The 23,188-nt window shown below is 47.8% G+C and overlaps 1 protein-coding gene across 4 annotated transcripts; it reads left to right on the forward strand.

The window, feature by feature from the left end:
* Positions 1 to 220: 220 nt before the first annotated feature.
* Positions 221 to 21,997, forward strand: RPS6KC1 (ribosomal protein S6 kinase C1). Of its 4 annotated transcripts, none has more exons than XM_078872075.1 (16): positions 221 to 450; positions 1,549 to 1,584; positions 2,034 to 2,154; positions 2,582 to 2,697; positions 3,454 to 3,555; positions 4,348 to 4,483; positions 5,996 to 6,388; positions 6,865 to 6,995; positions 8,936 to 9,022; positions 12,094 to 12,141; positions 13,656 to 13,788; positions 14,039 to 15,844; positions 18,492 to 18,581; positions 19,325 to 19,407; positions 20,550 to 20,645; positions 21,232 to 21,997. In XM_078872075.1, exons 1-16 carry the CDS (start codon positions 355 to 357, stop codon positions 21,328 to 21,330), a joined length of 3,573 nt encoding a protein of 1,190 aa, XP_078728201.1. In that variant the 5' UTR covers positions 221 to 354; the 3' UTR covers positions 21,331 to 21,997. The 4 variants fall into 4 exon arrangements, with proteins under 4 accessions (XP_078728201.1, XP_078728202.1, XP_078728203.1 ...); XM_078872076.1 differs by having other exon boundaries at positions 222 to 450; positions 8,939 to 9,022; XM_078872077.1 differs by lacking the exon at positions 221 to 450 and having other exon boundaries at positions 1,567 to 1,607.
* The last annotated feature ends 1,191 nt before the right edge of the window (positions 21,998 to 23,188 follow it).

Below are 23,188 nucleotides of genomic sequence, written 5' to 3' on the forward strand. Positions count from 1 at the left end.
TAACCCCAAAAACAACACCTTACCAAAAATTATGGACCTTATGATCCATCTCTATCTCTCTGCTGTCCTTCTTACGCGTGTGCCCAAAAGCAGGGCCATTGCCCGAAACGTCGACTATATAATTTTTTATATAAATATACAAAAAACATTTAAATATATATTTTCTAGTTTTTATGTTATTTACGAATGTTGCTGCTGTTTGGTTGTTGCTGCTATTTGGTTGTTGTTGTTGCTGTTGTTGTTGTTGCTGTTGTTGTCTCGACCGCCTTCCCTTCCCACGTGCCCCTGCCAAGGCTCAAGGCCATGGAGGAGGAGGCGCCGGCGGCGGCGCGCTGAGTCCCGCGGCCCCGAACGATGCCTCAGCACGGCGGCGACCTGGCGCGTTTCTACACCGTCACAGAGCCGCGGCGACATGACAAGGGTCACACGGTCTACAAGGTCACCGCCCGGGTAAAACAATAACAACAACAACAAACAACAACAACGGGTGGACGGGGGGTTTGGAGGTGTTGGGATCACTCACCCCGCCCAGCGCATCCTCGGGCTTGCCTAGACCGGCCCTGCCGCACAGGGGGCGATGTACCCCGGTTGGGGTGGCTAGGCGAGCCCGGGGTGGGTTCGGTGGGCCGCAGCAGGAAACGAGAATTCCGCGAGGATGATTTATACGTCATTTAATGCAACGATTTAGAATGCACTTGCACTCTTGATTAAGGTTGATTATATTGCAGAACGGCAATAGTGGATTGTAGAATGGTGTGATAAGATATAGCAGCGCCTTGGAGAGAGGCCTTCCTCTAAAAGTGCATTGATGATGGATGCTAATGTATAGCCCGTTGTCGATTCACTGCTGGGTTAAGGCCTCCTCCTGCCCTGTCACAGGTTATAGTTTGTCCATACTTCTCTACGCCGGTCAGTGTGGGTTAGTTTATGGGGGTTTCCGAGGTCAGCTTCAGACGCTACTCGCCACTGATGTACGCCGTGAACAGGTATCGATCTCGGGTTTGCAGCCCAGTAAGCGAACCACTGCGCCACTATTTCGGGTGGTAATTATTTAAGCATCTTGCGCATGCATAATGACGTTGATCTCCGTGTCGGTCCACGCTGGTCAGTGCTGGATAGTGAAGGGAGATGGGGCGCCAAAAACCCAGTTCAGATATCAGTCGTCACTGGTGGTTGTGAGCCGTGGCCAGGATTCGAACCTTGGCTCAAATCGCAAGTGTCCTGGGTCACCGCATCACCACTCCACCCTGCCACGAAACAAAACTAAAACATGCTGTTCCACCTGCACTGCAAGTGGCGATCAACATGCAGGGGAAGATTGACATGTTCACTGTTCAAAACAAACAGGCTTTCTTCCCTCACCCGCGAGTTTGCGCATCTACGATAGATGTCAACCCAGCTTTGTTTGATTAGTGTGTGTTTCCATCCTGTGTTTTTAATTCCCGAGGTTCATTACCCTGCAAAGGGGTGTTAGTGTCACCAGAAACTTGCAGCATCGCGTGTCTTGTCCTTACACCCTGTGTAAATGTATCTGTTGCACCGTGACAGATTGTTTCAAGAAAGAATCCGGAGAAGGTTGAAGAGGTACTGTATCGGTACACCTCTGCGTGAGCTCTCATCCTCTTTCAGTACCACACCGTGTCTGAGTAATTTCCAGGATGAAACTGGTGAATTGTGTGTGCTGTCAATCCACTGCTGGATAAGGGACCTCCCCACGCCATCTGGGTTGTTTGATGATATTGTATTATGCTGGTCAACTACGCTGGTCAGTACGGATTAATGATATGTTGTTACATAGAAGTGTGGTACAACATTGGACTGTGTTGCACTGCCTATGGACTCCATAGTTAAATGATTTGTTTGCCAATGCATCCACTTGTTAGATTATGCAGTTTCTATACTTGGGTGTCATTACATGGCATAATGCACTCATATATATATGCATGTATGTTGAACTTCTTTCGCACCCTACATAGCCAACCGTGCTAATCGGAGGTGTGCGGAAATTCAAGTTGTTGTATTTGTGGTTGCAGATAGTGGTGTGGAAGAGATATAATGATATTAAGAAGCTGCACAAGGAGCTGTGTATGATCCATCGAAACCTTTTCCGGAGGTCTGAAGAGTTTCCACCTTTTGCAAAAGCAACTGTTTTTGGTAAGTATAAATAATGTTGACTTAAACCATGGTAATATAAAGAGCGATACATTGATTATGTTAAATCATTATGCTCATGGTTTATGCATAAAATAATGTCTAAGAGTTGATGATTGATTTTGATAATTATATACTATTTATGTATGAAAATAAGAATTAACAAGACAGAACATACTATACAAGTGAGACCAGACAAGACAAATTTAAATGAAGCTTCAACTACATCACGAACATGAATCTTGACAATTCATAAGATTGTTTTACCTAATCATTTAAAAAGAAGTCCATTAACTTTTGTAGTCTACCCCTAATCAACTAATTAAAAGTGTTTGATATATATAGAAAAAAAATCGTTATCGGCAGCTGAGTTCTTTTTGTAATACATTGTAAGTGAATTGCCAGGCTATGAGCAGCCTTGCTTGCACAGGACGCTTTGAGGATTCCGTGATTGAGGAGAGGCGACAGTGCGCCGAGGACCTGCTGCAGTTTTCAGCCAACATCCCGTCTCTCTACAACAGTCGGCAGCTGCAGGAGTTCTTTGAGGTGTGCGGCAGATTGATGCGGAAATGCTTCTGATAGATGGGGGTTCTTCAAATGGCAGACCGTGAGCCACATCTGGGCTGCGGAAGCAAGGGTCCTTCGAGAGATACGTGTGGCTCGCCAGAGATATAGAAATCCAGATGAGTGCAGTGAATGATAAATAATCAGGAGGTAGACATTCGAGAGGTGTAGACTAGAGATACAGACGAGTGTGATGATAGAGTGGTAGTCAAGAGATATTCAATAGCTCTAGACGAGATGCATACTAGTGAAATTAAAGATGGGCAAGAGAGATATGACAGACCTGGAGTTGAGATACAGATCAGCGGTCACGTGTATAGGTGTTATAATGTCACATGATGTCATAACATCTCTACACATGGCATATTACGTCACGTGGCCTACCAGAATATGATCATTTTATTGTGGACTGCTGGAATAATAGTTGAAGAACCCTGTAATAGGGGAAAAGTGTATCTTGTGGAGCCTAGACAGTGTTAATGTATTGTGGAATAAAAACATTACGTTTAATCCTGTAGGGCTTTTTAAACTCTGACCTTACTGTTTGGAGATGTCCAGTGATTTTGAGGCATCATGTGCTGATTTGCATCATGGGTATCTGATAAGGTGCGAGTGCATACAAAATGTAGTGTTCACTATTACTGAGTATTTATGTAATCCTCTTGCTAGTTTATGCTCCCTAAATTAACAAATCCATGAAGTCAGTAATGTAAACTAGAGCACGTTTTCCATTAACAGGGTGGTGATAAGCACGAAGGATCGGACATAATTGGTCCGGCCGACAGCCCAACCGACTCTTTCTCTGATTCTCTACACCAGGGACCCGAAGACTGGCTACAGGTATCACAGGGAATGCAACAACCGTAATTTTGCAGCTTTGTAATTGTCATATCAGCATCAGCCATCTACTGCTCAATGAAGGCCTCCACATGCCATCTCCGTCTCTCACGGTCTTGTGATACCACAGTCCATATCGCTCTCTCGCGTGGGTGGATCACATCGCTCCATCTCTCCGGGAAGTGATATTCTTGAACGTGTTCCCTCCCCTGGCTGCGATTCCATCATCAGTCTCGATTATCTGCTGTTATCCCTTCGAGTGATATATCCTGCTCAAGTAAATTTTTCATAAGTCAGTCGTTGGCTGTGATCGATGATGCCCCCAAAGTTGGCAGCATTTCTTGGTCTCGCCATGCTACAAGGAAATACTGGTTGGCAATGTACAGTGCAAAATAAGTTCAACATCCTGGTCTGCCTTCAATAATTGTCCGAGGAATATGTATACTAACATGCTTTCCAGTTTTGTCCCTCCAACCAGTATTTATTTTTGTTATATGACCATACTTCACTACACTGGCCAATGTGGGTCGATGAAGGCCGGGTACACGGACGTGGGAATATAGACTTTACAGTACAGCAATTATTTTTTTTGTTCCGCCTTCAGTTGCCAACATTGCAGCATAATTTCCGCGGTATGCCTTAACGTCACATCATTCCGAGCTCGGGCAGATAAGTGCCCTTGCAAGAACAGGCTCAGTCCGCCGCTTGAACGTAATTCATCAGCAGAGGGCGTCACAGCGACACTGTACTGGATAAATAATGCTCGTGCTGTCGTCTCCTCTCTGATCCACCAAGGACAAGGTCCCGCTGTCATCGCACGCGAGGGAGGACGGCGGTGATCGAGACGAAGAGACGGAGAGTGTGGACACGCTGCCCGACCTTCCCGACATCTTGTTGACCTCCCCAGCGCCTGGCGCGGCAATCGGCACGGGTGCGTTGGCAACGACACCTTGAATCCCGGGGTGAAATTGAAAACAAATCGAGCAAAAAGTCACGCTTTATTGTCAGCATCGATCTATGAATTGATTGACAAAACCAAAGAGCAAGTGCTTTTTACTTAACGAGGGAGTGCCACATTGCAGGCTGAAATGTAAGCTTTTCTACTTTACTGATTTTGCACGGATGCCAATTCTATTGATCGACTTCAGCCGCAGAGGAAAATGCCCCATGGTGGCTGGGATGGAAAATTATTGTATCTGCTTTTGGAAACTGTGCCAGCCACTGTTTCAAATTTTACTGAGCCCTGATTGCAAATATCAAACATATGACATTTTCATATCCGCACACTGTATACATTGTGTGTACAGTAGAACCTCTGGTCACGACCATAATTCGTTCCATAACTTTGGTTGCAACCCGATTTGGTCGTGACTCGAACCTAATTTCCCCATTGGATTGTATGTAAATACAATTAATCCGTTCCAGACTCCTACGAGAACTGTATGTAAATATTGTTTTTTAAAGATTTTTAAGGACAAAAATAGTTAATTATGCCATAGAATTCACAGTGTAATAGTAAACTAAATGTAAAAACATTGAATAACACTGAGAAAACCTTGAACAACAGAGAAAACTAACATTGCCGCGTCAAGGTTTAGAATCTTTCAACAAGATGATTGTTTCGTCTGCTACATCAGTCGGTCGATTCTGAGAGAGAGAGAATATTCATAAGAGCAATTCATGTTTCTATTGAAAGTAAGTTAACAGTAATATTTGGGTACAGTATTGTTTTGGAAGCATTCACCGTAATATTGTATGAACGTTTACTTCACCGCATCATCGTATGAATGATGCGAGAAGAGATTAACGGGTTCTTATGTTAGCGATTTACGTACTCAGCGCTTTCGCTCTCTAAATTACGGCTTGAATGAGGGGGGAGGGGTATGACTACACTCACAAAATTAATATCTTACTAGGAATTTTATATAACAAAAGTTATATACATAACTGTTACGCTTTGTGTTGTTTGTAAACAAACAACAGGAAATTTGGCGCTTACAAAAAAATGGCGCGGAAGGGGAAATCGGCCGCGGCCGTGTTTGATTGCCACCCGAGTTTGTGTTCGTGACCAGATAAAAAAATTTTGTGAATTTTTTGGTCGTAACTTGATTTGGTCGTGGTCAGAAGCGTTCGTGACCAGAAGTTCTACTGTATATGAAAATTTTAACACCTCGGGTTAGCACGGTTTACTACGTAAGGTACGAAAGAAGTTAAACATACATACAGTAAACATCTACACTATTTACACACAAAGAAAGTACGGTACCTACCGTTTACGAAATACACCCTTCAGTTGGTGTTTTAAATATCGTGTGTGCAGTTCGTTCCCGTCGCGTACTTTTTACTTCCCTGTATTTTTTTGTTATAAGTGTTAAGCAATTCTTCATCGTAGGAAGTGTTGTCAATTCCGCTGGCGGTTTTTGCACGTGGCCATGTTGCACAGGGTCCGGCTGCAGTGGGCTGGATGTGTGCGGCCCGGCGACGGGAGGCGGGGTGAGTGAAGCCGCCGCGGACATTCTCCTACCGAACCTTCCCTCAACCGCCGGGGAGATGGAGCCCCCGGCCTCCCCCTTCTCATCGCCGTTGTCTCCGGACGGCGTTCCCGGCGACGACCAGGCTGATGATTGGCCAGACGGCGCCGGGGCTGGGAGGCCAGCTATGGGCCGGCAGGACAGCCTGTTCAGCCTCTCCACTGCCGGTCGAGGGAAAGACGACTACCTGGTGGTAGCCAGTCAGCAAATCCATCTGGCGCTCGCCCAGGAGGTGCTCGGGAACTACCAAGGTGCCTTCGATGCCTACAAGATGGGCGTTGACCTACTCCTGCAGGGCGTGCAAGGTACGCTGTCTGGCAGGAACATACGTGTGTATTTCACGTTGGCTTTGAATAACAAGACGGTGATTGAATGCTGATGTCACCAGCTCATTTTGCTCACTTGGCAGAATGTTTTTTTAAAGAGTGGGCAAAGTGCATCTCTGTCAGTAAGGTGGTATTGCCCATTGTGCTGCGAAAACATGGGGACTCAGAAAGGATTTTACAGGAACCCCTTAGACTAGAGGACACCTTGATTTTGTGTACCACGCGCAAATGTATATCTAAATACCGGTCGCGGCCCCTACAATATATTATTTTATCATAGCCATCTGTCGTCTCTTTTTCGAGCCAAGAACTCGGATTTATTAAAATATATATTTTTCCCTCCTCTTGACAGCACTGATCAAAATAACGACCGTTCGAGGAAGGTGATAATGATGCCAACTTTCTGTCAGCCCACATTAATAGCTCAATTGTCGGTGGGTGGTGCGTGCGCGCAGGTGACACAAACACGGTGCGGCGCGACATGGTGAAGAGGAAGACAGCGCAATACCTGTTGCACGCCGAGGAGATCTACACCAGCCACCTGCAGGCCCTGCCGGAGACGGGGGCCATGGCACAGGCTGACCGGGTACGTGCCCTGCGCGAGTGTGTTTTTGTCGCTCTTTTCTTTCTGACACTGCGTATGTGATGAGGATGCCTGATACTGCCTGATGGATTGATGCACCGCCCCCCCCCCCACAATCAATTTACTTGTCATGATTTGTGGGTCACAATATACAAAATCATAATGATCGTCATCAGCCGTGATCTAACCACTGCTGTCGCCAACGCACAAGGTCGTGCAGTGCAGCAATCCATCTCACTCGTGCGCATTGACCGAGTCATCCTTCCTTCTGTGCGGTAGTTGTAATGTGTTCCCTCCTTTGGCTGGCATTCAGTCGTTAGGCTTGACCACAGGCCATCATGTTTTTTGGCAACGAAGGCTGCCCAAGTGTGCTTCTGGTGTAATTCGTAGCATGCACTTTTCCCTTCGTCTTTGCAAACTTTTCAATCTACCTTTTGATCTATTTTAAATGAAGCAATGTTCCTGGCCTACAGGGCAGCGTTTGCATTGCATTGCCCAGCCTCCACATTTTTTATCCCAGTGTCCTTTATTTGAGTTTTATTTTGGCCACAAACCCCCCCCCCCCCCATTTCAATCGCAGGTGGACGCAAATGTGGGTCATCGTCGGCTTAACTTTTGTACACTTGTTAGACATCGGCTCCAATGTTTAAAGTGGTTTTTGATTTATATTACATAGCATTACAATTTTGGTATGTGGAGCATTACACAGTGTAAACATGCGGTATATAACCCTTGCCTTCTCGTAAAACTGGAAAACCTACCGTTCCTCAAACCTTCGTCTCGACCAATTGGCTCATGGTGAATTTGTTGTCTCGTTCACTCTCCGTTGATGTGTGTGACAAGTGCGGAATGGAGACCCGCGTAGAAAGTAGGTCGAAGTAGAACAGGCCACGTCTTGTTAAAATAATGACCATTGTTTGACATGAATAAGAAGTTTTCAATGCGCCGACTGTATTAAGAAGGACGGGAGGGACAGTGCTGTTTGTGGGTGCACATTTTTGTATAGCGGAGTAAACAGGCCAGCGTTGAAGAAAAGCCACCCTATGTCCTGCGATTGGCGCATCTTGTCAAGACAATTAGTAATGAATGGGCGCTTGCGCTTAAGAACAGAACACAAGTAACAGTAATTGGCGAGCATGGACTCTAATCACTGGATGCTGCTCACAAACGGGACACTGAGAAGACCTGCCCAGAATTGTCTTTTACGTGGGCACATGACCTGTGCCTTTTGCTTTGCTCTTGCTTTATGCTGCTGCTGCTTCTGCTGCTGCCTGCCTGTTTCCACGTCTCATCTTCTCCATGAACTTATGTTGTATGTACAAACGCATCTACTCGGAATTTTCACGAATGTTTCTTGGTCTGGCACTGTGCACGCAATAGTTGGGCAAGGTCCTTAACACAGATGTAAAGTGTTCAGGTGAGGTCCTTTTTGGCCGTGTGCAGAAATTGAGCTGTTCGTCTTGTCTACAGTTTGCACTTTCGCGGGCTGCACCATAGCTGTTTGTCTCCTCTTTTTTTAGTGCAGGATGTTTTACCTTCCCACATTTAATATTTAGTGCCGTTCGGTAACATGCGGCTTGTGACTGTAGCATCCAGAATACGCCCGATCTCATCGGATCTCAGGAGCTAAGCACATGGTTGGGCCTGAGTAGCGCCTGGGTGGGCAACCACCATACACACGTCAGGTTGTGACATGCTGCTGCGAGGCTACATGGTGGACACCATAAGGGAAGTGCAATAAAAAATGGAATACTGTACCGTAGTGCTGCCCTCCACCAAAAATATCGGAAGGAAGCAGTGGATTTGATAAAAAGATCTGCACATGCACGAGCAATGCGCATCGACCAGTTTCGTTGTCGTTCTTGTAACTCATTGGCTCTGAATGCGCGTGCGTTGAGATTTAGGTCGCCGGTGGTGATGTTAACGGAAGCATCTTGTTTCAGCAGGGTTTGAGCTTTGGACCTCCGAACCTCTGTGCCTCGCCATTGGAGGAGCTAAAAAAATTCCGAGTTCTTGGCGTCATAGGCAAAGTAAGTCGTTATTTGTGACGTACCACATTCACTTAGGGTCTGCATTATTTATCGTGTACGCTGGAAAAATATACGTAGTGTTCTATGATCGTGCAGTCCCACGTTAAGTAAATGTGACGGAACGCTTCAACATCAGATGCAGTTTTCGACTTTTGCTTTAGGGCTTTAGGATACATAGCTATGTTTAAAAAAAAAAATCTAATCTTCATACTTTTGTTCGTTGTAGACAGATGGTTTGAAAAACATAATTCACATTCTTTGCCTCCTTTTCATAAAGCATTTATATTAAAACATTTTATGCCTACGGATAGAGTTTGCAAATAAATCTCTCCATCAGCAGCAGCAGAGTGGAAGTGCTTTTAGATCTAAATGCGGATTAATTCAAACCTCCAGGGACTGCATAACATGGAATGTTAGTTACATGTAGTAAGCTTGAGTGAAAACCATAATTTCATGTCTGCATTCATGTGAGGTCCCTTCAGTTCAAGAGCCTCACTGAGCAATCAAATTAATGCTTGGCAGCCGGCAAAGCTTTCCAAAGTGAATGTGGATTAGTCCAGGCTGCTTGCTTGATTCGGCAAGGCATCATTAGACTGAGAGACTCACGGTAAGTTGCAAAAGAACATCTGTGAAACTTGGGGAGAGTGTGTATATCGCAGTGCGCCAATCAATATGCGCGCACCTCCGTTGAACGTGCTCGCACGTGATGTTTTCCAGGGCTGTTTTGAGTCCGCTCATATGCATTGCTTGGTAGTGGTGATGCATTTCTGAAATGGTCAAATGCATGCTAAATGCTTAATAGTCAAATTTCTGGAATAGCGTTGAGATGATTGGTCGAAGAGATTGATAAATGGATTATACAAATAATAATAGTATTTTTTTGTTAATGATTGATTCATTGATTTGTGTCCAGGTGGCTCAGCGGTAGAGCGAGCAGCTCGCAATAGGAAGGTTGCGAGTTCAAATCCTGGTTGGGGGTTGACTCAGCCCATCATCCCTCTTCAGCCGATAACATAGGCACTATTTTGTGGGGACGTTAACAGTGTTTGTCCTATGCATAAACACACCCCTGCCATAGGAACGCCAAATTTACACCAATGGCTCCGAGTTGTCAACGGGAGATGAGCACCGATATGCCTCATTGCTCATTTGAGGAGGAAATCACTTGAACTTTTTTGACTGTGTGGAAATATTGCACGCTGGGCGTCCAGCCTCCGACATGCGGGGAACTCGCCGCTGTTCGCATCCATCATCGCTATGGTGACATGTGACGAGGGCGATGTGCTGTTGGCCATGCACTGTGAACCTCTCCAGCTGGGGAGAGTGGTGGTGCAATCGCTAGCGCACTGCGATATGAACTGGCGCCCCAAACCAAATTCGATTCCTGGCCGCTGCTAACATCAGTGGCGAGTGATATATGAATCAGCCCGCCTTTACCAGCCTGCACTGACCAGCGTGGTGAAGTATGGTCAAACAGCCCCAACGGCTGAAATTCTTGGCGAGCCCTTCATCCGACAGTGGGTTGACAGAGAGCTCTCTTCAAGAATTCTTAATACAATGTGCATATTGATACATCTTTTTGAAGTAAATTTGTTTCTTTTTCTTCTAATAAATGGCCCGCTCGTGTATCAACATCGAATGAACATGGGAGCGCTTCTTCTTTTGTACGGCTGATATAGATGCTGAGCAACAGCTACAATATCACGTTCAGGTGGTCAAGCCAGATAACCACGTCAGGAGCAATGGAGTGTGTATCACCATTGGAGAACCTCCTTTGCCAGTAGCATAATATGATAATTGGTTTTTTACCCTTTTATCTGGCAACAAAACTGAAACCTTTTTTTATGCTTACCCCGAGCTCTCATACTCTGTTGGTGCATTGTCTTTGAGTTGTGTGTCTTTTGGCGTCATCTGGTCCAACACCATGTGAGACTAGGCCCTAAGAAAAACTGTCTCGGGTATGGACTAATCAATTTCAAGGACATTGCATACATTATCAGAGTTGTGTATTTTGTTTGCATTCTGACCACAGGTATTGTGGTCAATGCACACATGACTCCTTGTAAAAAAGGTGTCAGTTTTGTTGCCAGATAAAAGGGTAAAAAAAACAATTATCGGAGTGTGTATCGCTATGATGTCTTCTTCGTATTTGTCGATCGGGCATGGCTTCTTCATATGTTGTATGGTCTCTGTTCTGGATGACCACAGTCGTATACTACTGCAGAGTTTTTTTAAGTTTCCATATGTGGATCAGGTATCCGCATCTGCCATGGTTTGTGTGGAGCGGTGCCTGGCAGACGCGATTACTCGCGCTCGCGGCCTTTTGGTATCTTAGGGGATCGGGGCTTCTGCCTAATTTTCTTGAGCAATGAGTTAACAATGCTACGAAAGTGCGAGGACGTTGGTGCTGTTGATGTAAAGTAGGTGAGCTTTAATTGGCGCATTCCTGAAAAAAATTCAGAAAAATTAAACAATTAAAGCACACGCGAGGAAAAAACTCCACCGTGTACTTTGTGCTCCAATTCACTTTCGGACAGTTGTTGCCCAGAGCTGTTCCTGAGTGAAATTGATTTAAATGTTTTGTCCGAGTCTCATGTGCTGTTGTCCATGCAAGCGGCCGCATTAAGCCACGTGTCCTTTCAAAGTTCACCCTGGTTTTAAAGAACGTTTAACATCTTCTCTTATTGTCATTTTAATAAACAAGTCGTCAATTATTGATGGCTGCTTTTAATCTGCGTGATCTACAACTCGGCTTATTTTCATGCGGGTGAATAAAGTGACCGTATGGTCCATCCTAAAGATGCATGTCATTACACGGCGCTTACATTATAATAATAATATACAGTAGCCGTGTACATATTAACATTTTCTTTTTACAAATCCCTGGCAGATACAAAGCATGGTCCAGTTATGCCGTATAGGATAACGGCTCGTAACTTTAAAATGCAACGTTCACCGGGTCTAAAGTTGCGAATATGGATGAGCGCGCATAAAGACGAGGGGAGCAGCCAGTACTTGGAGGGTCAAGGTTTGTCTCCCCAACGGTCACAACATGTTCCCTTTGTGGCCAGGTGCTGCTTGTTCTTGACCCGAAAAGCGGTGAAACGTTCGTCATGAAGGTAAGACAAAGCGCACGCTGGCCGTGATGACGTGGCGTATTTCATTAATGCACGATGTTTTGTTGTTTTGCCTCCGTCTTGAATGCAACGTAGCCCATGCTCGTCCTGTAAGTCCGGCAGGTTTGTGAAGCAGAATGACACGGGGCTTCTGCGGGGTCGTGCTAAGCGTTGGAAACTTTTGCAGTCATCTGAATGTCTGTTTTTTTGTTGTTCCTAGTGGTAGTGTTGTGGTTAGCGTGCTGCGCTGCAAACCCGACGATTCCCGCTCATGGCTAACACCAGTGACGATTATATTATCTGATCCAGTCCTGGGCCTCTCCTAGGTGGATTAAGCCTCAGTTGAATACCTGGTGCGATGTGTAAAAATATTTCCACTAGGGAGACAAATGCGGCCGGGCGTGATGCTGGCCACCCACCCCGTTGTGTACCGTTCCGGCCTTCATAGGTACTCGCTAACAGCACTTGCCCCAACAGTATATTAAGGTGATACTGGGGGATCTTTATCTTTGTTGTTTCGAGCGGGCCTGTTTGTACGAGCTATGGCAAGGGGAGAGTAAGGCCACTGCCTGGCAGGTGAAGTTCAGTTGAGTCTAAAAAGGAGGGGGTGAACAACTGCGACTACTGATTTTGTTGTCATTATTGATTGGCTGATTAAGGGGCATGGTTCGGGTATGAAAAAAAAAACCATTCACGTAGGGCACTGGAACACGCTATTTTTGAAATGCGCGTTGCGCATGCCAAATTGTAATGAACCCGCCCTATTATGAACGTTGAGGTTGTTATTGTGTTGTCCGGGCTTTAGTGCCTTGATATAATGCATATAATGTGGGCTTTGTGGACTCGCTGACGACCTGCTCCTTTCTTTCCTTCGCGTTTACTCCCTTTCCCAGGCGACACCGGCTGCGCTTCTGTCTGTGTTGCCATGTTTTTTCCCTCCCTCCCTCCCTCCCTCCTCTCTTTCCTCCACCGTCTGTCCTTGTTGAGCCTTGAACATTTCCTCATGTGACTTTGTGCTCTTGTCTTTATGTAAAAAGGCTGCTTGAAATGTTTTTGACGACCGTTTTGTCAATCCACTGCTGGGTGAAGGCCTCGCTACGCAGTGTCGGCCACGACCATATTTGACGACTCTGATCAATGTTGGTAGGTGAAGTGGTGCACCTAAAATCGGTTCATATATCGCTCGCCATCCATGGTAGCGGTGGCTAGGAATCCAATTCGGGAAGCTTGATTTGTTAGCGGAGTGCGCTGACCACTGTGCCATACACATTTAGCCTAAATTGAATAATAATTAAAATGTAGAAGTGAACTAAATAATTCATGAACGAAATGAGTGCGGGCGTTGGGTGGATCGATGCGTCGCGATCGTGGGATTGTGAGAGATGGCAGCAGCTTGTGGAGGCCTTCATCCATCAGTAGATTGACTCAGACTGGTGATGATGATACTGATGGTTTCACAGTGCCCGCGTCCCCTGATTTCTGGAAGTGGGGCAACTGATGCTTGCGTTCCACTCTAGGGGCTTAGGAAGAGCAGCCAGATGAGCCAGATCCAGAAGACGGTGGTGGTGCGCAGTGTGCCCTTCTTGGTCCATCTCATCCGCTACTTCTCCACCGAGGACTCCATCTTCCTGCTGTTGCGCTACGCCACCGGTTGGTAGTGGCATCGGCTGCACGCCCCCTCCACCCTTATATATAAATATATATAAAGTATATATTTTTACACTTTTTTATCCAGATTTTGCTATCAGCGTCGTGTCACAAGAGGAAGCATCCAAAACATGATTAAGATTCACGGAGGCTTTTCTGGCTAAATTAAGGGCATAAGTAAAACCCCGTGCAGTGACCTTCACAGCAACATCGGTGACACTCTTCGCAAGCCTGGCTTTTCGCGTCATTTCAGGAGGACGGCTGTGGTCCAACGTGAGCGGATTTCTGAACCGGAGCCCCGAGGAGAGCGTGGAGTACGCGAGGGAAGCCGAGGCGGATGGCACAGACTCCAGCAGGGATTCGGACGGGCAGCGAGCAGGCGTCGCCGCACTCCTCGTCCCTCAAGTGGCCACGTCCTCGCCGGCCTCGTCCTCCGAGCCGCCCCAGGCCCCGCTCGCTGACATCACCGAGATCAGCAAGGGCAGCTCGTACGACGACGGTAGCACTTCCGAAGACGGCGACGAGGAGGAGGAGGAGGACGAGGAGCTGGATGACCCGGAGGTGAAAGGTGACGACCGCTCTCTGTCCACAGACTCCGGTGAGAGAGAATACTCCAACAGCTACCTCAGCTTGTTCCAGGAGTACCAGCAGGAGGCCGAGCAGCGGGTGATGGAGGAGGTGGCTCAGCCTGTGAACGCGTTCTCCGCCGCCACGGACGGGGCCGACTCGAACTCTCAGTGCCAGGAGATGAGCGGACAGTCGATGTCGCATCTGAGCTCGGACAGCCTGTGCTCGCCCGCCACGCTGCAGGAGCACGTGTTTTTCCCGGCCGAAGGCATTTCGGACGTCTTCGCGGAGCCACCCCGCTCTGGCGACCACCTGCGAGATTCAAAGAGCAGCCCGATGGAGCTGTTCAGGATCGACAGCGGCGACAGCGGCGGCGACTTCCCCTTCGTCGACAGAGTGGACAGCTCGGAAAGGATGTCGGCGGTGCAGGCGGCCGATGGCCGGGACACGAGCGACACGATCGAGGACGTGGTGGCCCAGAATGAGAGGATGATGAAAAGGATGCACGACGAGCTGGACGTTTGCGTGGACGCTGGAGTGAGTGACGACAAGTCTGACTCCGCCTCTGAAGTCATTCCCATCATTTCCTTCAGAGAAGCTGCCGAAGAGGACACTTTCAGCCACGGCAGTGGGAGAAGCGATGTGGGAACTTTCTACGCGAAACCTCGCCCGGGATCGGCGGCGAGCGGAGCGCAAGAAGTTATAGGAACTCCGGACTTGTTCGCGACGGATTCCACGCTACTCTGTGTAACAGACGGTGTGGAACAGAGTGAACAGGAGGACCGTCACTCAGGGATGATAGCCGTTTGTGGTGAGAGCGACGATCATGCTACAAATGAAATAGAATCTAAGGAAGACAGTAATGGAGTTGTGTCCAGTGCCGACGTGGCTCTGGGCGCCGCGGTTGAAGCAACAACGGAGGTGAGCAGAACAAACGACAAAGTGAGAGTCGAAGCAGACTCCGACCTCGGCACGGTGGTCGACAGTGTCCGCGAAGGAGACAAAAGACTCGAGAGCAATTCTCACGATCACTCCACCAAGACGAACGTGGACAACGGCAATGCCACGTTTGGAGACGTGTACACTAGTCAGGGCCTGTTGGAGAGCGCGGCGACGATGGCGATGGCGGCGATGGCGCTGCCTTGGGTCGACGCCACCCGTGCCGAAGCCGAGGCAATCGCCACTGCACCCACCGCCACTTGCCCGGAGAGTCTGCCGGTGTCGGAAGTACGGCGACACGCCGAGGACGAGGACGACGGTGACGACGACGTTGATACGTCTACCGTGGCGGCGACGCGGGCTCGTGACGTCTCTCAGGTCTTCCGGGAGCTGGAGGAGGCGCGTTCGCGGGCGACCGAGTGCCGGACCTGCCTGCCCGAGGGCTGCGTGCGGCAGTGGGCCGCCGAGATGGTCATGGCAGTGGATGGCCTCCACCAACACGGCCTCATCTGCCGCGACCTCAACCCCTCCAACATCCTGCTCGACGACAGGGGTCCGCACTGAGCTCACTTTAACGCCCCTGCACGTGACCGTTTAATTTGTTTGGCCGTGTCGAGCGGTGTGGGGGGTTACGCGAGAGAATGTTGGCCAGATCGCTCCATCGCCTAACCCTTCGATGAATTATTAACTTGAAGCTGTTAGTAATGACTCTGACTCGATCACCGTAGAATTCAACCAATTTTGTCAGCTCACGGATGCTAAGCAGAGGTTGAGCCTGTTTAGTCCTTGAATGGGTGACCACTGCACTCCAGTTTGTTATCGGTGGCTGTGTGTCTTTGTTTTGACAGCAGAGGGCAGTGCAACAAAATCAATGGTTGTAATGTACTCCTGTGCCCCACGACTATGCATCCCAATTTCACCGACCCACAGTGACCCCCATGACCAGCGTGGCATGGGGAAGCCCCGATCGAGCAGTGGATTAACAAAAAGGTTCACACACGTGTTAGCAGTAGTTGTGGAAGGATTAAGTTCTATTTAAGTTTAAAATGTTCTGTGTATTCTAGCACAAGCAGATTATAAGTATGTTGTTGCTGTCGTTCAACAATGTATAGCCATTATAGTAAAACTGTCACTTGGACATTGGACTTGGTTAATCAGCTCCCATCTTGGGTTCGAACCCAGGCAGACACGTGATTTAAACGGTTCTCAAGTGTTGCACGTTTCTCGCCCAGTCACCAATGATTGCACACGAAAGAAACGGCCCGTTAAATTTGGTTTTCAACTTTATTTGGCTAAAGTCCAACTTGACTGCCATGCGGTGCGCATTACCCTCATGTAATAATAATATTCATTTATCCAGGAGAGTCACACACAGTCCAGGGACTTGTTTGCAGGAGGGTCCTGCATTGGGTTTTCATTTTAAGATAGCCAATTTGAGTGTTCATACAAGTGGGAGGGAACCAGCGCACCCAGAGAAAACCCTCGCACGCAAGATGGAAACAGATCTAAATGAGTCTACCTGCTCTACTCCCTTTTCTTGGCAAGCCAGGGTATGATACCACCTTGACACCCACAGGAAGGGAGTTTCACAACATTCGTGTGATCCGCCAACCCTCGCTGCCTCCGCAGTGCTGCGATCACAGCCGTCGAAATGTGCTGCCTTTCCACTATAGCGCAATGAGCATAAAACTCGGGAGGGGGGTGGGTGGTGAATTCCAAATTATTATTTCTATGAAAGGTGCAAAACGGACTTTCTGCGGGAAGCTCAATAGGCTGCATACTAAACGGATACTTGCACAGTAGTCGCGCCGCACAATACAAGGTCAAATTGTAGCATCAAAGGAAACTCTGATCTCAGCGGGGGGGGGGCGGGGTGGGGGGGCGGAGGTGGCTCCTCTGCCAAAATCCGACACGCCGCCAGACGTCTCCCAAGTTCGCATGGCTCCGTGGCGGCTTCGCCCTCATCTCGTACGGAGAGGAGATGTCACTTGTCCTCTGTGCGTCACCCGGGTATTAAGTTCGTATTAAAAAAACATGTCGACATTTGATTGAATCTGGAAGAACTAGGAGGCTTCCTCTTTACCGGAGGTGTCCTGACAAGGCTGGGGATCGGCGATGGCGGAAGATTGCAGAGGGAGTTACGTAGATAGACACGTTAGACAATCGTAGGGTTGTCTTAACGTATCGATCAAAACAATAGAATAATTTCGAAAAATATGCAAACTTAACGAAGCTATTTTTGTTTTAGCAGGCAAGGTCCACTGAGCTATGCAGCTCTTTTTCAGAAGCTACCTGGCCACAAATGATAGCTCAACGAAGTGGCGTATGTGGAAATGCCTAGCAGCCAAATACTCTAAATGCATGTTGATGCTGAATGTGGAGGGAAAAACCTGAGCACCCGGAGAAAATCCATGCGACTGCGGGGAGAACATGCAAACTCCATATATACAACAGGCGTCAGAGTTGAGATCGAACCCACGACCCTCCTGTATACCAGGCGAGGCAGATAACCTCTCGCCACTGGGACATCCGATATATGACGGCAATGATTAAACATAATACAACGAAAGGATACATTTCACATCTGAAAATTCACAGATGTCAAATCACAGTTTGCATTTATGTCTGTAATTGACATCGAGCATGAGTTTAAGAGCGTCTCCTGATGGTAGACTCACCATCTTGAGAGAGCCGAGGACACAAGTGGATTCCAGAAAAAAATGGTGGCCGTGACAGCAGAAAGATAACGGCCGTAGTTTTTAACAGCCTACAAAAATTCACGTGCCACGTGAAAATCATGCGTTTCAGGTTCACGGTGTGATTTTGAAACGAGAAACTCGATTGAAATGCGCAGTCATGATGCCGCAATTAAAATCTATTCTTTTGCTCATTTAATTGTGCACGTAAGAAGCTGTCATTCATAAGCTACTGTAACTTGTTGGAAATTAATAATTTGCTCATGTAACGAATGAGACTGCACACACGAGACTGATAAAAACACAAAAGAGATGGTAAAAATTTTACTAAAAGGAATGGATTTTTAAAAATCTATTAATGCTAATTGATTATATTGCTGTGTTAGGAGGGGCTGAGTCTGTCAGGTGGTTACATGACCTATTGGTTATGTTTAATCGAGGTGTTTCAGTCCGTCCCGCAGTTCATTTAACAGATGAATGTCCTCCCACGCGTTGTGCTTTCAGGACACATTCTGCTCACCTATTTTGGCCAGTGGAGCGAAGTGGACTGGAGCTGCAGCAGCCTTGCACAGGAGCAGTTCTACTGCGCCCCAGGTGAGTGCCGGGTGTGACCTAGACAGACACGGGCCACTCGATGATCGCTGTATGTATGTGTGTGCGTGCGTGTGTGTGCAGGGTAGTGGGGAGCGGTAGTGTAGCGGTGAGCACGCTGGGCTATGAACCCGGCGACACGGGTTCGATTCCCGCTCACGGCCAACACCAGTGACGATTATCTGAACCGGTTCTGGGCCTCCCCTAGGCCGGCTCGGCCTCAAATGAGTACCTGGTGCAGTGTGTAAACATCGCCACTGGGGAGACAAAGGCGGTCGGGCGTGGTGCTGGCCACCCACCCCCTCGTGTACCGTTCCGGCCTTCATAGGTGCTTGCTAACAGCACTTGCCTCTACAGTCTGTTAAGGCTATACGGGGGATCTTTGTGTGTGCGGGGTAGTGTAGCAGCGCACCGCACTATCATCCTGTCGATCTGAGTTCGTTTCCCACTCACGACCAATAATTGGCGAATATTAGAACCGGTCCTGGGCCTCACTGAGCTAGATTTACACCTAGTGCTGTGTGTAAACATCGCCACTGGGGAGACAAAGGCGGCCGGGTATGGTGCTGGCCACCCACCCACTCGTGTGCCGTGCCAGCCTTCATAGGTCCGCGCTAACAGCACTTGCTCCAACAGTGTTAAAAGGCTATACAGCGGATATTTGTTTTTGTGTACAGGGGAGTGGTAATGTTGGGCTGATGGGAGGGTAATGTGTAATGTGTACCCCCTTGTGCGTCGTCGGGCAGAGGTCGGTGGTATTGCTGAGGAGACCGAGGCCTGTGACTGGTGGAGTCTTGGTGCCATAATGTTTGAACTCCTGACGGGACAGGTTTGTCAAAACATTCCCTTGAACATCCCTTTACTCAGAGGAATGCGCGCTTTTGTTTTAATCGACCGATAACTTTCTTCAAGATCGCTTAGAAGTTACGTGAAAGGGTCCTTGCCTATAAACATCAGGCAGTTCACTGGCATTGGTTCAAGCAAGCCTGACTGCTGATGAGACACTGAATGTGAAAACCGGACAAGAGTTTGCGTCTATTGAACCAGTACTGCTGATAAGATGAGAGGGTTTGTGGCCGATGGGTTGTATTTAAAAAAAATGTATGCGGAGAGACGAATGTGGGAAGGCGCAATTATATATTTGTTATACTTAAGCTCAAACTTAAGTAAGAGGGCAGTGGAGAAAATGTTTTTTTATATGGCTTTCACTGACGCAGGGAAGGATGTTGGTGAAAGTTATGGCACGGGGTGGACAGCGGATTTTCAATTCACTTTTTTGTTTCAAATCGGTGCCGTCTATTCGATTAAACGTTGGGCAATCGATAAAACGGGGAGAAATGTCTGCGTCCTTGCCAACAGCAACTCTTGCTGCCTGTGAGCAAGATGGACGTCCGTATAGGCCCTTGTATGTTGTCGAATGAATACATTTATGGTTTGTTTTAAGTCGACACATAGCCACGTCTGATTAACGTCTTTCATTACAATCAAGAACGTTCTAATTCGAAGCGTGCTGTGTCCGGTAGTGGCTATTGAAGGGAATGAATACATTTTTGGAAAAATACCTTTCTGAATTTTCATGAATATATTTTGATTACAATGCATGCATGTACAATCCACTGCAGGATGAGGGCATCGCCACACCACGCCGGTTATTGGAGGGTTATTTGACCATATTCTCCCACGCTGGTCAGTGTGGGGTTGGGGAGGGCGTGGAGCATAGACGTGGGACCATAGAAGCACAGCACAACAATGGATTTTGCTACAGTGACCTCTGCTGCCCACAATATATCTCCGCAGCACCTTTGGCAACCCTGTTGTGCATTGACATTCTGGGTGATTTGTTCAAAGCCTTTGATTTCATTAAGTTCAGGTTTTTGTCTTTTGTCTTCAGTTTCTTAACGGAAGAAACAGCAAGCGATGGCGCGCGTATATTTTCATGACTCCGCTTTTTTTTTGCGAGCGTCCGTGCAGGCACTGCACGTGTGCCACCCGACTGGCATCACAACGCACACTACGCTACACCTGCCCGAGCATCTCTCCCCAGAGGCTGCCTCGCTCCTCCGCCAGGTGAGATTAACTTCAGAATAATACTTTTTTTATGATTAAATAAATAAACCCACACTACGTGCGCGCAACCATAGGGTGTAAAGTCATCGCGTTCGCGGTTTTGCCATGCAACTAGCCATGCAATATCCATCTGTTTAGTTTGCACTTACATGTAGAGTGTGTGTTTGTATACGGATATTTATTTGGCATTCAGCCATTTAAGCCTTATGGACGTGTTTGGCGATGCGGGATGCTTGCCCATGTTTTGTGTATGTGTCGTGGGGAGTGGTGGCACGGCGGTTAGGTAATGCATTGCGCTGCAATGCCGGCAACCTGCGTTCGATTCCCGGCCACGGCCACCGTCGGTGGCAAGTGATCTCTGATCCCTTCCTCTTGGTCGAATGAGTATCTGCTGCGGCGTGTAAACATCCAACACTGGGGAGAGAAACGCAGGCGGGCGTGTTGCTGGCCACACTGTTGCCCTACCCCCATTGCCCCCGCACACGCCTTGCCGACCTTCACAACCGCTCGCTAACAGCCCACTCAACGGTCTACATAGGTTAACACGCAGGATCTATTTTTTTTTTGTGTGTGTGCTGTGGAGCAGCTGCTGCAGTTCAACGCGTGGGAGCGGCTTGGAGTGGAGGAGATTCGAGCGCACCCCTTCTTCTCGACGGTGCAGTGGGGCCGGCTGGCCGGCCACTGAGACCCCCGCGCAGAGCCCAGGCTGCCGTCGGCCAGTCACTCCGCCGCACCACTACTCGCCTTGTCTTGCCCAGATGTGCTGCGGAAGCGTCAAGGGCCGACCCTCTCCACCCCGGTTTGCGCCACGAGCAAGGTGTCCCGCAATGCTGCCGTGGCCTACGGCGGGAGTGGTCAACTACAATTTTGATGGCTGCACTTTAACAGCGTTGGTCCGGTCGAAATGTTGCCAACAGCCAGCGCGATTGTACGTTCTTGTTGTTTTCACTGGTATGATGTTGTTGGTTCGTGTTCTGTTGTTTTGTTTTTGTTGTATGAAGAACATTGTCCTTGAACAGTGTCTGGTGAAACGTCACTTCAGGTGGGTCGGAACAAAATAATAACGTGGAGATGTGGCTGCCTCTGAAGACAGATGAATAGCTAAAGGCTTTAGAAGAGTGTCTCTCTGCTGTGATTTTCTAATGTCTCCCGTCACTGATTCTGAACATATCTCATTTGGGGGGGGGGAATAAGGTGATCTCTGAAAATCTTTTGATTGTTTTTATTATTTGTGTGCCATGCGCACGTGCTGTACCTGTAACCTCATTCCTGAAAGAAAGAAAAAAAAAATGCACTCCGATTTGCGCGTGCAATATTTTGTAACTTTGATTTTGCCGCGGCTGTGATTGTTTGGGGTGTGGTGTGGGGGGGGGGGTGCGGGGCGGGGGGGGATGGTTACGATGAGACGCGCGACGCCCGTTAAAAGTTCGCTCCCCCGCCGCCTCTTGTCACGTTTTGGCTAAATGGCGATGACGTGACGCGTGTAGTGTGCGCCGCCTCGATCGTCGGGTGTCCTCAAAAGAGAACGTGAGCAGGTGTTTGCCTTGTCCCACATCACAAATGCGACGTCGCCTTGTTGTTAGTTGCGCAGAAGGTATCACGTGCCAGGCGGTCTCAGTTTAGCACTGTACTCTGTAACTGCTGTAGGACTGGATTACATGTTCCAGAATTGGCCTGTGGCTTTCGGTGGTTTTATATTGCTTTTCATGATTGTATGATATGCAAAACAATATATATGTAAAGCATTACAGGCTATAAATGGGCAAAAATGCTGTTGTCGTGAAAATACTGGGCTTTTCCAAAGAAAACGGATTCATGAGGGCACCCCCTATTCATGAATTAGCCCCATATTTTAAGGGCATGTCCTATCTTGTGAGAATATCTGAAAGGTCCGTGTTGTAACGCTAACCGACGCTAACCTGACGCACTAAGTGGTGCCGGGAGCTTGGCAATTGCCCGCAGGGTGATTTCTGCCCGTTGAATTAATTTAAAGTGTTCCCATGTTTTGGCTCTTTTTTATCTGCAAGCAATCGGCACCTGTGTTAATTATAAATACCTTTAAACTTGGTACTTGCTTGGGCTTGGTGACTTTAAGGAAGTGCATTTCCTGGCACGGTGGCAAAGCCAATGCATTCTTTGAATAGAACTCGAAGTGCTGAGAATCTGAGATTTAGCCACGCAATGATTTGCCTCTTCTGCGATTCAATGCATTGTAATGTTCATACTCTTTGGTTCTTTCGGTAAAGTCACGTAGGTGTAAAATAAAATAAAAACACGACGTTTCGGGCGCAACACAAGCGCCCATCACCTTTAATACCTACGTGACTTTACCGAAAGAACCAAAGAGTATGGATTCCTGCAGTCACGAAAGCTTCAAATCAATGCATTGTAATGTTCGTTTAAAGATTCGATTACTATTTAACATTGTGGTGCATGGAGGACATGTGTTGGCTCCAAGGGTCACGTGAACATCTCGCATACGAGGGTGGCACCAAGAGTGCCGAGCCTGGTGCAGAATGATTTAGCGGAGACCACTGATGCTG

This window comes from Lampetra fluviatilis, chromosome 33 (genome assembly GCF_964198595.1).
Source record: "Lampetra fluviatilis chromosome 33, kcLamFluv1.1, whole genome shotgun sequence".
NCBI lineage: Eukaryota > Metazoa > Chordata > Hyperoartia > Petromyzontiformes > Petromyzontidae > Lampetra > Lampetra fluviatilis.

What these genes read in the sequence shown, in the direction of transcription:
- RPS6KC1 (XM_078872075.1), top strand. Translation starts at nt 355, where the DNA reads ATGCCTCAGCACGGCGGCGACCTGGCGCGTTTCTACACCGTCACAGAG. An exon ending in GACCCGAAGACTGGCTACAG is followed by an intron (nt 3,556 to 4,347) that starts GTATCACAGGGA and finishes TGATCCACCAAG; the next exon opens with GACAAGGTCCCGCTGTCATC. An exon ending in CTGCCTCGCTCCTCCGCCAG is followed by an intron (nt 20,646 to 21,231) that starts GTGAGATTAACT and finishes GCTGTGGAGCAG; the next exon opens with CTGCTGCAGTTCAACGCGTG.